Raw genomic sequence first — 17,623 nt, 5'->3', positions numbered from 1 at the left:
TAATGAAACTGCCTACATTTCAGTTTAGACAAGGAGGAACTGAGTTGTTAAAGGCCCTGACTTTTATATGAAAAATGTATACTGTAAGTCTGGTGTTTGAGTTGATAGAAACAAAACCCATTTCTCCAAAGGTCAGGGAACTATGAATGTGACTCTTAAGAGCATAAAAGTAACACGAGAGTTTTGTAACTACACTTTTAGATACAGAGGACATCTTTAATTACAGAACCACAAGCGCTATTACTGAATGAGAACCCATGCTAACACTATCTCTCCCAAGAAAGATAGAAAACTAAATTTGATATTTTAGCAAACATTATTTACACCACAATAACATCTAAATTATATTTAGCATAAATACTGTACAAAAAGATTTAATTTCATTAACACTGCCCTTATAATGGTTGCTTCATCTTCCAACATATTTAAGTACACCCTTTACAATTTTTCAGGGCTAAAACAAAATCTTACACCTAACTACTTGATCCCAAATACATGCCAAGAAAATGGATATATCTTCTCTGGAGTCTAATTGTGTGAAGGTAAAGGCATAAAGCCCAGGATGGGAAAAGGAGATCCTCTGCATTATGGGCATGACCTAAAAGTGATAGAATGGCATTGGGCATAACAGTCTGGGTTCTGTTTCCTGAATATGTAAATGCCAAGAGAAAATCTATCTCTACAGCATGATTGAGTAAAGAAATTTGTTTGAATGGTTGACAGAGACCTTTGAATCAAAGTCAGAGGTTCATCTAGAGGGCTTAATGGGTTTCCTATCAACTTCCCTCTCAAAATGCTGGCATACTTTCCTCAATCTGCCGAATAAGAAAGGTCTACCAGGGACAGTAGTTCTGAAACTACTGCTAATAATCAACAGAAGCTCAAGTCATAAGGAATTCCTCAGGAAGGTTAAAGTACCACTGGTCATGAATCCAGTAGCTGGACACATATTCCAATGGCATACTGAGAGGTCATGGGTGAGAACAAATCCCCTTTTCCATCCTCAAAGATGAAGTTCTATTTCATTATTAGCAGATCTCATGCCTGTCCTCTGGGAAAAGTTCTTCAGAACGAAGTTCCTGTGCAGAAAGTGTACTAGGAGTTTCTTGTTACCCTCTCCTTCCAGTACAACATTCCCCCCAATACTCTTAATAATATTCTCTGTAACAAATGCAAGTTATTGAAGTTGGCCAGAAATAACTCTCATCAACTCTGTTTAAAGCTACATCTCTCTTCTTAACCCCTTGTGGACTGGTAACATACATATAAAAGTCCATGTAGAATACATATATGTTCAAGATTTGGTGCCATATAATTTGAACAAATTTGCAGGAAAAATGCTCCTAGTTCCATTTATCACTACAGGCAGTCCCCACTTATCGGTGGGGGTTCCGTTCTTGGCAGGGTGCTGGTAAGTGAAATCTGCCATTAACTGAAACTCATCAATTTATGGCACTTATGGCGCCAAGTTTCAGTTAATGTATGTTATGGTGCCATAACTGTATTATCGGCACCTCATGGCACCGATAACCAAAACTCGGCCCTTATGGCGCTAGACAAGCGCCATAAAACCGCATTGCCATATCCGAGAATGCCGATAACCGGGGACTGCCTGTATTGGCAACTCTTCAGATTGCCGTATCAGAGTTGGAGTAAGCTGAGAGAGAAACATTCAGTCTTGCTTGAGGTGGTCAAGGGGAATGTTGTCACAACTTCCCATCCAAGGATATATCATAAATATTTTGCAATAAATATACTCAGAATCTGTTCATGGTTTTAGTTCTCATCTTTTATGATATTGTCTGAGCTGTAATTTTAATCTGAAAAAAAAAATAAAAAAATGAGAGAGAACACTTATAACTTTGTAAAATTAGCATATTTTTAGGACTATCTTAGGGAAAAGAGGCCTGCAATGGGTGAGAAATATTCACTATCAGGGAAAACAGTAGTGGTTAAACATGACAAATTTTTAACCAATTTGAATTTTTCATAACTAACAAACCTGAGGTCTTAACATTAGGATAGACTTAGTATGGGCTAATATCCTGTTGATGAGGAGAGATGCAGCATTGGCTAGATTAAGCCGCTCTTTTGACTTGGATTCCCTATTAGCAATGCGGAATGGGGATATCCTAGAGTCGCAATTGCTATTACCAAAGGGTATAATTGGAAGCTGCTATAGATAGAAAAAGAATGGATACTAACAACAGATTAGTTCAACAGGCAGTTAGGAAAACATCTGGAAGCCAGGCTAATTCTAATGAGGTAAGACAACATCAGCAATTACCTCAAAAGAGACCAGTGAGACAACATCTCTAATAGATCAACAAGACCCCCTTCCCCAAAGAAGTTACCTCATCGGCCCTTTCACAATAGACCCAACAGAGGAAGGGGTATTAGGGGCAGGGGGAGAGGTTCAAGAAGATAAGGTGGGGGCCTCTCATCACTTAGCCACACCAGTGGGGGGTTGCCTGGCAAATCATTGGATTGTTTGGCAGGAATTTGGAGTGGAGCAGTGGGTGGTGGATGTTCTCAGAGTCGGATATTTGATTCCATTCGAAGTGACCCCACCCGACAGAACAACCATTACAACACCTCTCCTATGCACAGGAATCTCTGAAAGCTCTTATTCTGCAAGAGGAAGTGAAGATGATGGAGAAGGGAGCTGTGGAACAAGTATTGCTTCCGTCAAAGGGGTTTTACAGCCGTATTTTCCTTGTCCCCAAAGCCAACAGAGATTGGAGGACAGTTATAGATCTGTCAAAATTGAATCTGTTTATAAGGTAAAACAGATTCAGAATGGAGACCCCAAAGACAGTTCTAGCAGCAGTCAGGGACAAGGACTTTATGCTGACAATAGACTTGAAGGACACATATTTTCAGATCCCAGTCCATCAGTCTTCCAGGAAATTTCTCTGCTTCAGTCTTGCAGAGAGTTTTCCAATTCACTCGAAGGTTGGGGCACCTACATGGAGGAGCTGATGATTTCAGGGAAGTGGAGTTGCCAGGACAGAGAACTCCATATAAATGTGTTGGAGTTAAAGCAGCGTTTCTGGCACTACAGGAATTCCGGGAGAGGGTGAAGGGGCAATCAGTGATATTGATGTTAGACAACACCACAGTAATAGCTTACGTAAACAAGCAAGGAGGCCTAGTATCTCGACAGTTACACCAGATGACAGTTCAACTTCATCAGTGGGCTCTAGAGAACTTTGTAGACATCAGAGCCAGATATATTCCAGGAAAAAGAAACATAGTTGCCAACAAATTGAGCTGCAGGGACCAAATTCTAGGAATGAAGTGGTCCTTGCATCAAGCAGTGGTGGACAGAATGTTCAAAAAGGCCAAGCATAGACCTATTCTCAACCAGGTACAACAAAAAGTTGGAAGTGTATTGTTCAGTAGTCCCGGACACAGAGGCAGTAGCAGAAGATGCGCTACAACACCCATGGGACAATCTGGACGTGTATGCATTTCCTCCATTTTGCCTAATCCATCAGGTTCTGGACAAGGTACAGGCAGTCCCTAGCTTACGACGATCCGAGGTTACAACGCTTTTCAATTATATTTATCAGAAATTATTTCCAGGTTTACGACACATGTTCCAGGGTTACAACGCCTACAACGCTGATCTGGCAGAAGATATATGACTCCAAAAATGCAAAATAATCAATATTTGAAGTTTTTTTTTAATGAAAAATGCAATAAGAATGCAGTTTACATAGTTTTTAATGCACCCAAAGCATTAAAAAGTAAGGTTTTCTTAGGATTTTTTTACTATGTTCTGGCTTATGATGATTTTCGGCTTACAACACATCTCAAGAACAGAACCCCCGTCGTAACCCGGTGACTGCCTGTAATGCGGTCTCAGAACCTCAAGATGACTCTGGTAGCCCCATTGTGGCCGAAGGCAGAATGGTTTCCGGACCTGTTGGAACTCCTAATAGATGTGCCAAGAGAGTTACCTCCATGGAACAACCTACATGTCAGCCACACGTGGAGAGGTACCACCGGTCGGTGCAGTCCCTATCACTTCACGGGTGGAGACTGGTCAAGTATCTCCTGGGAGCAACAGGCTTTTCTCAGAAAGCAGCAACACAGATAGCAGGAAATATCAGGTCATTGGCAGCCAAGGAAAATGGTCCTCGTTCTGTGATTGGTGTCATAGAGGGAACTTGTCTCCACTTAGAACCACTATTCAACAGTTAGCGGACTTTCTGATATATCTGTAACTGCTGTAAAGGTATATAGAGCTGCTCTAGCTTCGGTTCTGCGGATGGAAGGCGTGGACATTTCTTCTTTATGGGAGATGGCTATGTTAATGAAGAGTATTGAGCAGTCCGGTTCCCCAAAGGAATTAAAAGGCCCAGATTGGGATTTGACCATGGTACTGAGTAGCCTTACATAACCCCCATACGAGCCATTGAGACAGTCCACAGATAGAAGCTTAACCCTGAAGGCAGTCTAGCCTCAACCAAAAGTGTGGGGAGCTGTATAGTCTGTCATATGTGGTGGGGCATTCAAGAGGTTGGAAGTCTATGGTTTTCGAGTTTGTCCCAGAATTCGTTGCCAAAACCCAAAACCCATCAGTAGTGGATGGCAGATTTGACTCCTTTTCTATACCTTCTCTGGGAGAATTTGTGGGCAATGATCCTAAAAAAATACCTCTATGCCCTGTCAGAGTACTAAGAGCGTACTGAAGAAGAATGCGGCATCTCAGGCTGGGATGCCGGAGGCTTTTTGTAAGTACGGGACGGAACAAGAAGGAAGTGTCCAGGAACACAATATCATTTTAGCTGAGAGAAACAATCAGGAATGTATACATGACAGGAGACAGAGGGTCAAATATTCTTTAAGAGAAGTAGCTAGAATACATGTTAATAGGCTTCAAATATCACCAGAAATAGAAAAGATACCTAAAACAGATATATCACATATTGTGAAAGATAGATCCTATGCCCCAAATGGAGGGAATATAGATAGACAGGAAGGAAAGGAGATAACAATGGGCTAGATAAGGCCTGTAGACACAGAAGAGGCTATAGAAAAAGATGTGGTAGAGGAAACAATGGAAGGTGACAGGGAAATACAGTTTGAGCAGTAAACAATGATACGGGACAAGTAGAAGCATGGTCTGTATTAAGTCTTGCAGGAAAAAGATCAAGCAAACCTTGAGTTGATTTGTACAATGTACAAAACTCATAGTCAAGTGACAAGGGATGGGTTAACTTAAGGGATTATAGACATGCAGAAAAAATTTAAGATGAAGAAGAGGTGTTGCTAGGATTTGAAAATAGAAGCGTAATTCAAGCTAAAGAAAAAGAACTACAAAGTTGGAGAGAAAACAAGGTATAAGAGGGGGTAAATGACATTGGACAAAAAGTTATATCAAGATGGATAGTAACTGAAAGGGTAAAAGGGGAGAGGGGGGGGGGGGGAGAAAGGATATGTAAAGCAAGTTGGTAGCTAGAGGTTTTGAAGAAGAGATGGTTGAATGGGGAAAAAATGCTCCTAATTGCAAAACTGAAATTAAAAAATTTTGTTTCACAATAATAAAATTGAAAGGCGAAGGAACTGTTATGCATACAAGATGTAAAAACTGCATATTTACCAGGTGACAAAATAGAAAGAGAAATATATTTAAAACTACCTAGAGAAGATGGTTGGAGTGGATTATGGAAATTGAAGAAAACTGATTATGGGCTCAAGGATGCAGAAAAGCATAGTATGGTAAGGTGGTAAAAGTAGGGAGCTTAAAGGTGAGAGAAGTAGACTAGAGCCAAATATATTCTTTTGGAGAAAAGACAATAAATTGGATGGTATTTTGTGTACACACATAAATGATTTTTGCTATGGAGGAACCGAAGGATTTTTAAAGGAAAACACTGGGAAATTGAAAGGGAAATTGCAAGTAGGAGAACAAGAAAGTAAAAGTTTTAAGTACTATATAGGAGTAATAGTAGAGCATAAGGAAAATGGATTTTATCTTAATCAGTGGCAGTATATAAATTCTAGAAGAAAACCAGAAGCTAGAAGATTTACAGACAATACAGTGTTAGGACAAAACGAGTTAAGAGTATAGATCAGTGGTATGACAGTTGAATTGGGTATTGCATACCATGTCAGAAATATCTTACAATGTTAGTGAATTAATTAAAGTTTTTAAAGAAGGAACGACTAAAGATAAGAAAAAGCTTATTAAAATTATGAGAAAAACTAAGAACATAGTCAGAAAAGTTATAATTAGTGAGCTGGAAGAAGAAAAGATTTATTGGGAAGCCTATGCAGATGCTTCATTTGGGAATAAAGAAGATGGCCATACTCAATTAGGTTATATCCTTGACAGATGGTAAGAGGAGAAGTCCCATATGGTGGAAGTCCAGAAAATCTTAAAGTAGCAAAATCCACCATTGAAGCAGAAGCTCTGAGTGTGGGGGCAGTCATAGAAGGATTTATATATTTCAAAAACATGTGAGAAGAGATAGTAGGGGAGAGAAAATTTGAAGAGTTGGTTAATACTGATAGTAAAGCACTAATGACTGCAATAAAATAGAGTATGTACTGGTGTAAATAGCAGTAAGATATTAAAAATAAATATTGCAGCAATAAGAGAAACAATAGAATCTGGGGAAATATAGGAGGTGAGATGGATAAAAGGAAAAGATAAAATGGCTGATGTATTAACTAAGTTGCAGAATAAAGGAGATATGAGGGAATTCGGTTAGGAAGAGGTTGGAGGGGAGGGAGAAATAGATAAGTGTGATTATATATAAGTTTAGCAATTATTTTATTTTTATTTTGTGTATTGGTGAAATATGGGCGTTGTTCAATGTATGGGAAACATGTTTGATTTTAGAAAATCTCTTGAATCTTGATATATTTAGTTGTGTCATAGGATGTGACGTCATAGAAGAAAAGATAGTGGTGGTGTGGGGTGGAAATGTAAACATAACCTGAGCAGAAGTAGAGGAGGCACGGATCTGGTGTTTGGTATGGTAAGAGAGAGCTCTCTGTCTTATATGAATATATGAATTTGTGGGTTGTAAGTCATGTTGTGGTGCTGTTTAAAGTCTTAAGCTGGATTACACTGGGACCGAGGAATGTGAACAGGTATGTAGATTGCATGATTGTTGCATATAGGAAAGATTAGGCTAGGAAAATATTGAAAGGTTGCGTCCCTACTCATCAGCAGGAAGTTAGCCCATGAATTCACATTCAGATGGGTGAGATACGACAGCCTTAGCACCAAATTGCATCATCCTATGTAAGACACACTAAATGACCTTATTTCTTGCAGCAGGAGAAGATGAAATCCTAGCCAACACTGTAGACCATAAGTCTAACTAAGAGACAGTCTTGAAGGCAGAAGAGGCAATCGACTCCATCATACCAGCTTCTTGGAAGGTAAGGGAAGAGGCCTCCACTCTAACCTGAACCAAGGTCAACCCTGGCTTCAAACAGATGGCATCAGAGTTGACCTGTCTACCCAGAAGAGGCAAGAGATGAGTAGAGTGATATCTTCTATGGGGAGGAAGAGGAGGAGGGAGAAACTTGAACGACTTGTTGGAATGAAGAATGGTATATCGGCCTGAAATCAAAGAATTAATATGATGTAGCACTGAGATGGCATGACTGGAACAAGGTAACTCTAAGGGATGTCTTTGAATCCTTTTCCTGTTCCAGCAGGGATTCTATACCTGTAGGAGCAATTAAACAACAGGAAAAGAATCACAATCATACCCATCTCCATGGACGAGCTGAGACTCAAGGTCGTGACCGAGTAAACATCCGTCCTCAGATGTGACAAGCACAAGTCCATGGTCATGAGAATAATGGGAGGAATCACAAACCCTTCTGGGTGAACATGAACTGAAGTGAGGGGAAGGTGAATGTCTGGAAGGGCTAGTAATAAAGGGACTTTAACAGGTTCCACCATTCAAGATTTCTTGAGCGAAGCCTCGTCATCCTCTGAACTTGTGCAGGACGAGAAGGAGACGGTGGAACAACCGAAGACACCTTCTGAGAACTTGATACTTGCAGGCAAGAGGCAGATGGACTGACATATTCCACGGACTGTGAATGAGTGCAGGAGAGTCACAGCTGTGAACAAGTGGGATGTGGGAAGACATGAAATGAGACAATAGGCCATCTAAGGTTGGTGCCCCTGATACACTTAAAGGGGCCCAAACAACTGACATCTGTGCACCAGAGCCTGAAACAAGAGGAAAAAGATGGCACTGCTTCCACATCTTTGAGACTTGAACAAAACTGAAATACAGTTAGAGCACACCAAAGAAGAATAGTGATAATGCATTGCATAGATGTCCACCCCATAAAGAGGGTAAAAAAACTTAGCACAGACTAGTACTGATTTTAAATTACCTTGGAAAGTACCATATTTGCAGAAGTACATGCTTGCTACCTTATGTTAAAAAACATGTGTGTAAGTGATTTTAGACAGTGGGTAGTTAAAGGATAATGTAAAACAGGGGATTGCATATGTGAACATAAAATTTGTTCCCATTAATATTAATGACATACTTCCTTTACAATGCATACTGAACTGAAAGATAATGAAAAATTTACTTCACAGAGTGCACCACTTGTGAAATTAAACTACCTAAGCATAAAAGACTAATGGGAAATGTGTAACAAATACTGGATAATTCATGAGTTAACTTCAAATTACATGGAACCATGCAATATTTCCAGGGAATTTATCAAGCTGATTTGTTTATGATAGTTTGCTCTGGTGACCTGGCACTGGAATAATTTATGAAGTGTAATAATTTTTGCACATGCTGAATGAATATAGTACTTGATTCACATGATTCATGTGAGGCAAAAACCTAGGGGTATAAAGATTAGCACTAATAGGAAAGAAAAAAATATAATGGCCTACATGTAAAAAAACCTAGGACTACAAATATAAACATAAAGCAGATTTTATGCCAGGGACAATATAGAACAACATACATTACCACACATAACTGTAAAATACACTATATATGTACACACTAGTCTACAAAAAAGCAAATCTTCAAATTTACTCTACAAACTCAAAAGTGCATTATCTATCATAACATTCATTAGTAACTTAACGAGTTTTAGCTTTAGCCAATACATTCACTCTTGTACAACTTCTTGCTATGCATTACACATATTCCAATACAGCAAGAAATGCACCACAATTGCTACTGGCCTTGAATAATAAGACAATTTTCTTGAAATAATTTAGATATTCTAAATATTCTGCTATGTAACAAATATAATCAAAGTCTGCTACAATCATTTACCCAATTTCTAAAAGTTGTATCTCCTACTATACCAAGATAATGTCATCCGCTTTTCAACTTTTTACTAAGCTACACAACTTTCTTCAACACAAATAACATTTGCTTTGACATCTTAAAGTTTGAAGGTCAAACAATTTCTCATTAGAAAACAAGGTCTTGGGACTATGAAAAATTTGGCTCCTTCAATCTTTTAGCTTTTTTCAGTCCCAACTTTACTGATGTATACTGTAGCACTCCACTAGTAACTTTAATTTGAGAGCATGTGAAAAAAAAAATCATCTTAAAAGGCCATACAGACAATGGTATAGTATGAGGGCTCTCGTTCTGACATAAATACACGCACACATACCTACAAATTATTCCAAAATGAACGTGGAAAAAGGCTATCTCCTTAAAACACAAGGCATCACAACAAGCATTAATGCCGATCTACAAGAGAAGTTGTGAGGGTGGGAAAATAGGCTGTGAGGCTCATTTAACATTATTTTTATAAATGTGTTTTATCTCTCCTGATTTAACAGCTACAGAAAGTACCAGCCATTAGTTAAAAATCAAATAAAATTTGGTTGAATTAAATTGAGGTTGGATTAGAAATTTAAAGTTCAGAAGAATCAAGTCTGAAATTTAGGCAGCCATTTGCAGGTCGAAGGAAGACATCCTTTGACTGAACAACCGACCTGTTGGGTGTTGCCAGCTTTGGTGACAGTTGCAGCGGTGCTGACGCGTGCCTGAGGAAGCGTAACATTAATGGCTGACACAGGCAGGGTGACACAGGTAGGTGTGTGCACCAGGGTGGACGGAGCACTCACTGTCTTAACCAATGTGGGTACAGGGGTCCCACCACCACTCACACCCCCTTGCACCTGTAGACCAGCTAACAACTGTGCTGAGGGCACTTGCACCTGCACCACAAAACACCACAACAATTACAACTATACAATCTCTTCTTATGCATCAGCATCAGTGATTGAAATAGATTCTTTTATGCATAATCATTGAATGAAAATGAAAATAAAGCATCTACAAAACACAGTAAACAAGTAATACATATCTCCTTGGACAATATTTTTCTAAAGTTTTACATACATATCCTTTACAAAAAAATTCTAAGATATTTTAGAAAAATTCTTATATATATGAAAATTTTAAAGCTAATTAAGAAAGGAAGTAGCTTATAAATATGAAAACTGCTAAAACAAAAATAATCACATCAGAAATAAATAGCTTCCAAGCACACAATTTTCAAAAAAGCATACAAAAGCAGCTTCCAGAAGAAAAAAATAGTCGAATTAAATACATATAGCATCACAGCACCATTGGAAGTAATCACTACCTTCATATGTCCCAAACTAATTAAACTTTACTAATCTTCAAGATATTGAGTGCTATTTCCATATACGTACTGTGAAATGAAATAAAATCTTAGCTTCCTTAACTAATTAAGCTAGTAGTAATGTCATTCAAATGACATGGACCTACGTGAAACACTGACTATGCAGCAAACATGCTTCACACAACCTGTCAATGCTAAAGACAGGATAGATGGGTAAGTGTATGTGAAAAATCTATTACATATTTCACACTCAGAAATTTAATATATACTCCAGGTATAATTAAATCTCTTTCATTTCATTTTGCTTTGTGTGCAAATACTTCACCATTTGTACTGGATCGAATGGCATATTTGATAACCATTAATATCTACTTTCTGGGCTCAACCTGTGCCGCTCCGTGAAATGCTCCTTTTAGCATCATTTCTGAGGTATATAATTGCTATATATTACCAGAGAAAAAATTGCATTGGAATGCTAGGGATGAACCCAGCTCGCTCACCCATATAAGGTGTCGGTATAGTAACTGGGGCGTGAAAACCACTGTCAGAGGTCTCGTACCAATTAGATCTCTCCTCTCTCAAACTCCCCCGTTACTACGAGGTGCCGTTCTACATCCCACTACTGTCCGCTACTACTACTTCCACCCACGCGATCCCGCTCATTCCTTTCATAGCATCATTAAGAAGCGCACGCGTTACTTTTGTGTCTGTGATTTTGGTATTTTGTGCAAGATGTCGGATCTTTTGGAAGCCTCTACCACCAAGTTGAGTATTAAAACTATCAGTTTTGGATCTCGAAGTAGCGATAGTCTATATACATTTAATTACTTGGGTAATTTAAGTATCGGGAGTCGGAGAATGCCGCTCCCTGTCAGCCATTTTGATGTCACTACCTCCTAGAGCCTTTGTTTACATGGCGAATAGCAATTAGTTCCTCATACTAATTGCGTTCTGCTTTTATCTTTAGACATCTTGCATATAAATTGTCAATTTGCAAGGTTTCACGCGGTGGTATTATAGCTAAAATTAATTTAGGTTTTTTGGCTTGCATTACTACCCGACCGGGCCGTATACGACCTCGGAAGGTAGCCTACACCAGTACGAGTTTCTGGTTTATACAAATGACTCCTAATTTTAAGTATTAGTTCAACTCTTATTCGATTAAGTTTGTTACCCATTATTATATAAGAGATAGGTCCTTCAGTTAAGGTTATGGTAGAGAGGAACCATGTGACCACAGGATCATATCCTTAATCAATTCTATCGACCCAGTCGGTAATTTACCCGATTGTGTACATCTAAACAGTTAGAGCAATGTAGTCTTCCTGACCAGGTCGGCAGCTACCCGATTTTGGAGGGCTCGGCTACACGCAACCCCCCCCCCCCCATGTTCCTCTTTTTCCCTCAATATTCATCTTAATATTACTCTTTGCTTGCCATCATAACCTATCTAATAAATGTATCATTGTGTAATTAATAATTGTGTAAATTTATGGTAATTGTGTTAGGGTTAGGCTACGAGCAATTTTGATCGCGTGGATCCACTGTCTCTCGGAGGTTTGTCCCACCTGGCCGGTCACAAGGTCCACTTGATCACAACGAGCCATGCTCCTCGGCTGGTCCCTGCTTCGCTACCCACCTCGGTGGAGTACGCCTCACCACACCCCATCCATGGGGTACCACGTGACTCACTCACCATAGAGTATGAGTGGGGATCAGCTGAGATGAGAGAGCGAACGAGTACGCTCTCACGCGACGGGTCGTGGCAAGTCGTGTTCTCTCCCGGCTACTAACGGTTGGCCCCCGGACGGTGTCCTCGTACCAGGTATTTTTCATGCGTGATCCTCTTCGTTGTTATTTCTTCCGCTTATGACAAGCTAGGGTTAGCCTACAAAATATTTTATATGCCATAGTTAAGGGTTTAGTCAAGATTCATGTACCTTACCTTGATCTGAAGTGTAGGCTAACTATATTGGAAGAAGGGAGCGGGGTGATCACGGAGAAAGTTACATATGATATCCATTATTGGTTATATTATTAACAATAGGATAGAACTAAATTGTGTATGAATTTCATTTAGTTTCATTCCTACTATTATTGTCGTTGGTTCATGTGGAAGGTTCCCGGGGCTGGCGGGAGTCGATAGAGCTCTTCCCTCCCTTACCTTTCTACTGCCGGTACGACCTACCTTGGTAGGCGTTCAAGACCTTTGGGTCATACCCAGTTAGTTTCCCGGAGCCGACGGGTCTCCAAATAGACCTGTTTGCCACAGAGTCCAATCACAAACTAAAATGTTATGTAGCCCCCAACCTGGACCCTCGGGCTTATGCCACAGACGCCATGTCACTAGACTGGAACTCTTGGGAAAGAATCTACCTATTTCCGCCAATAAACATGTTGAAGAAAGTGCTAGACAAACTCAGGACTTTCAAAGGCCGGGTGGCTCTAGTGGCCCCCAATTGGCCCAAGAGCAATTGGTTTCCTCTCCTGGTGGAACTGGGTCTCCGACCTCGGCGGATTCCCAAACCGAAGCTAACACAAGTAGTACAAACTCAGTGTGTTAGCTTCCTCAAAAATTCAGTGCGCCCTAACTTTGTGGACTTTATGAAATTTGCAGCACAAAAAGATGCTGAAATTGATCCTCAAAATACCCTGTTTTTGGAATCAGATAAAAGAGAATCTACTCTTTGTCAATATGATTCAGCTGTAAGAAAACTCGCAAAGTTTTTAAGAGACTCGAAGGTTAATACGATGACTATGAATCTAGCAGTAACCTTTTTCAGGACTCTGTTTGAGTCAGGCCTAGCAGCCAATACAATTACAACAATTAAGTCTGCTTTAAAAAAGATTTTTCAGATTGGGTTTAATATTAATCTTACAGATTCATATTTCTCGTCTATCCCGAGAGCTTGTGCCAGATTGAAACCAACAACTTGTCCTCACACATTCTCCTGGTTTCTGAATGATGTACTTAAGCTAGCTTCTGAAACTCTTAATGATTCATGTAATTATATATCACTACTTAGAAAGACACTGTTTTTAGTAAGTCTGGCATCTGGTGCTAGAATATCTGAACTTTCAGCTTTATCTAGAGATCAGGGTCATATTGATTTCCTCTCGTCAGGAGAAATATTAATCTCTCCAGACAAGAGATTTTTAGCCAAAAATGAGGATCCACAGAACAGATGGTCTCCGTGGAAGATTGTCCCTCTTCCACAGGATCCATCTTTATGTCCAACAAACACTCTGAAAGCATATTTGAATAGAACCTCCAATAAGTCCTCGGGGCCCTTATTTATTAAAGAAAATGGAGGAACCATTTCCCTGAAAGGAATCAGACAACAGATTCTTTATTTTATTAAACAAGCTAACCAAGAATCATTTCCACCTGTTCATGATATACGAGCAGTAGCCACATCCATAAATTACTTTCACCATATAAATTTTGATGAATTAAAAAGATATACAGGCTGGAAATCTCCAGCAGTTTTCAAACGCCACTATCTAAAATCCTTGGAAGCCCTAAAATTTGCAACAGTGGCAACAGGGAATGTGGTTCCTCCTAAAGATTACAAACCATAATGATAAGGTCTAGTGTTATGATTATTTCCTTTTTACTTTCTCTCCTACCTGCCTTACTTATTGTCCCTACTGTAGTTTTGTTTTTTCACCTGGATTGCACCCTTTGTACCATTAGTGTATATATGTATTAATTTTAAGGCATTAAATTTAGACATCTTGTTTGATTTATTAATTTTGTTTCCAAGAATTTTGGAACTTATTATGTTTGAATAATTCTGTTTGATTTATTATCTTTGTTCACAAGAATTTTGAACTTATATCTGAATACCTATATATACATAAATATATTAATATATATTATTAAACAGTTAATTAACTTCAGAATTTAATTTATTTTCCTTACTCAGGTGTTGATTCCCAAGCTATGGGACCATTTCTCTTGTACTATTTCACGGAGCGGCACAGGTTGAGCCCAGAAAAGGGATTTTGACGAAGGAAAAATCTATTTCTGGGCGAGAGACTTGTGCCGCCCAGTGAACCTACCCATTGCTTCCCCACCCAGAATTGGCCCAAGCTTGGCTGCTATGAGGAATGAGCGGGATCGCGTGGGTGGAAGTAGTAGTAGCGGACAGTGGTGGGATGTAGAACGGCACCTCGTAGTAACGGGGGAGTTTGAGAGGGGAGAGATCTAATTGGTACGAGGCCTCTGACAGTGGTTTTCACACCCCAGTTACTATACCGACACCCTATATGGGTGAGCGAGCTGGGTTCATCCCTAGCATTCCAATGCAACTTTTTCTCTGGTAATATATAGCAATTATATACCTCTGAAATGATGCTAAAAGGAGCATTTCACTGGGCGGCACAGGTCTCTCACCCAGAAATAGATTTTTCCTTCGTCAAAATCCCTTTTTTATCCTCAATTGCTTTCATTAAAACTGCAAATACTGTACATTGCATTTCTAATTTTTTTCATACAAACACATTCCTTATAGCCAGCTAACTTTGTGGTCAATAAATTACCAAACACCCCTGTCTCTAAAGAAACTTAAAAAAGTTAAAGAGGAAAGAAATTGGCCAATAATATTGATAACGGGAATACAGATCCCTTGGTCCCTAGCAGAAACAGGTGCATTCTTCGTGGTGCCTGGAAAGTTGACTAACAGAAAGTAGTGGAGTAGCGAGGTGAAAACTCCATATTATTACTAATCTATATATACGTAATATATTATATATATATATCTATATATATATGTATATATATATATATATATATATAGATAATATAATATATATATATATATATATATATATATCTTAAGAGTTTTACTATGGGTGGGAGGGATCAAGCTACTAAAATGACAAATTTTTAATCAATTTGTATTTTTCATATCTAACAAACCAGAGTTCTGAACATTAGGATAATCTTCTAGCACCAGCTAGAAATCTGGTAAAATTAATAAGAATAAACTTGTGTAATCCAGGAACTATTGGGTATTTGGGAGCTCCAACAATGCCTTGGGCATCCTGTGAGCGCATCAGTTTCTCTTCCAACTCAGTTGTGACTGTTAGAGGAGTGATTTGAGGTAGGGCCTTATATGCTAAGATCTCAGATTTGTTAGTTATGAAAAATACAAATTGATTAAAAAAATTGTCATTTGTTCATATACAAAACAAACCTTCGGTCTTAACTTTAGGATAGACTTACTCATTGGTGGGAGGTAAGTATCCTTAACCGATTGGAGTTTGCCACCTTTAGTCCATTTTTGAATAAATATACAGTAATACCTTGAGATACGAGTACTATAATTCGTTCCTGTACCGAGCTCGTGAGTCAATTCAATTTTTCCCACATGAAATAACTGACAGAAATTTAATCCGTTCCGTTCCTCTAAAAACACCCAAATCAACGAAAGTAACAATGGAAAAAACATGTTTTTAATTGCTATATACTACTGTATCGACATATTGTACACACACAAAACGATATAATAAATGATTACTACTGTGCTCTGTAAAATATAGTTTTATTATGATTACTACTGTGCTCTGTAAAATATGGTTTTATTATGAGTACTTAGTGTCAAGACAGACAATAGCAGCTAACGGCGGTGTGTGTGGAGGATGAGAGAGGAAGGAAGGGAGGGAGAGAGAGTTGGATGGTACCGTAATTAATACCGTTCCTTTATATTTGTCCCTACTTAGACATGATAGTTATGCCTTTGGAAGCCCTTCTGCTCTTGACAGCATCCTTTTTTTTGAGGATTGTACAGTGGTACTCAAATCTCATGCGACATGATTCTTTTTGTATTGTCCAGATTCCCAGACTCAGCGTGACGTTGCCAAGTAGTGTTAAACTTTTTTTTTTCTAATATCATACATGTCGACATGTTTGCGGATTCACAGCTAGCTATATTTTCCTTATGGTTATATAAATATGATCCCTTTTATGCATTGGTATGTTTTGTAATCTGCGTGATTTGAACAGATTTTTTTTTTTTAATTGCTTAGTTCAAAGTGCGGTGTGATAAGGTTAACAGTGCCATCAATGAAAGCACTCTTAACCCTCTTACGCCGGAGCGGTAAATAAAAAATTGTCTCCCGTGTGCCATAGGGGTTTCGGAGTGAGCGCGGAAGCGGAAAAAATATTTTTTTCAAAAAATCACAGCGCGCTTAGTTTTCAAGATTAAGAGTTCATTTTTGGCTCCTTTTTTTGTCATTGCCTGAAGTTTAGTATGCAACCATCAGAAATGAAAAAAATTATCATTATCATATATAAATAATGCGATATATGATAGCGCAAAAACGAAATTTCATATATAATTGTATTCAAATCGCTCTGTGCGCAAAACGGTTAAAGGTAACAAGTTACTTTTTTTTTCGTTGTAATGTACACTAAATTGCGATCATTTTGGTATATAACACATTGTAAAACAATAAAAGCAACACAGAGAAAATATTATCACAAAATAATGCATGAATTCGTAACACGCGGACGTAAACAAATATTTTTTTCAAAAATTCACCATAAATCTAAATATTGTCCTACAGACTTCTAATTTCTTTTAAAATGAAGACAAATGATTGAATATTACTATACTGTAAGAGTATTAGCTTACAATTGCAGTTTTCGACCATATCTGACGAGTTAAAGTTGACCGAATGTCGAATTTTTTTTATATATATTATTTATATGCAATTATTTCGGAAATTAGAAAAGCTACAACCTTCAAATATTTTTCGTTCTATTCTACATGAAATTGCGCACATTTTCATGTATAAAACTCTATGAAATGCCTAATATGAAACGGAGCAAATATTCCGAGAATGGGACATACGCATTTCGGAGATTTGTGGCGGAGAATCCGCGTGCAGAGGGAAGGAAAGATTTTTTTTTAAATTCACCATAAATCTAAATATTTTGCTAGAGACTTCGAATTTGTTTCAAGATGAAGATAAATGACTGAATATT

The 17,623-nt window shown here is 38.5% G+C and overlaps 1 protein-coding gene across 1 annotated transcript in view; it reads right to left on the bottom strand.

The window, feature by feature from the left end:
* Window positions 1–17,623, bottom strand: part of LOC135203116 (helicase domino-like) — a 209,546-nt gene that overhangs the window by 13,479 nt on the left and 178,444 nt on the right. The window contains exon 29 of the mRNA XM_064232755.1: window positions 9,974–10,198. Coding sequence (XP_064088825.1) covers window positions 9,974–10,198 — 225 coding nt within the window. The remainder of the gene's footprint in view (window positions 1–9,973; window positions 10,199–17,623) is intronic.

The sequence above is a fragment of the Macrobrachium nipponense genome, chromosome 24 (assembly GCF_015104395.2).
Source record: "Macrobrachium nipponense isolate FS-2020 chromosome 24, ASM1510439v2, whole genome shotgun sequence".
Classification (NCBI taxonomy): domain Eukaryota; kingdom Metazoa; phylum Arthropoda; class Malacostraca; order Decapoda; family Palaemonidae; genus Macrobrachium; species Macrobrachium nipponense.
The sequence above is the reverse complement of the archived record's forward strand: the minus strand, read 5'-3'. Positions and strand labels throughout refer to the sequence as shown.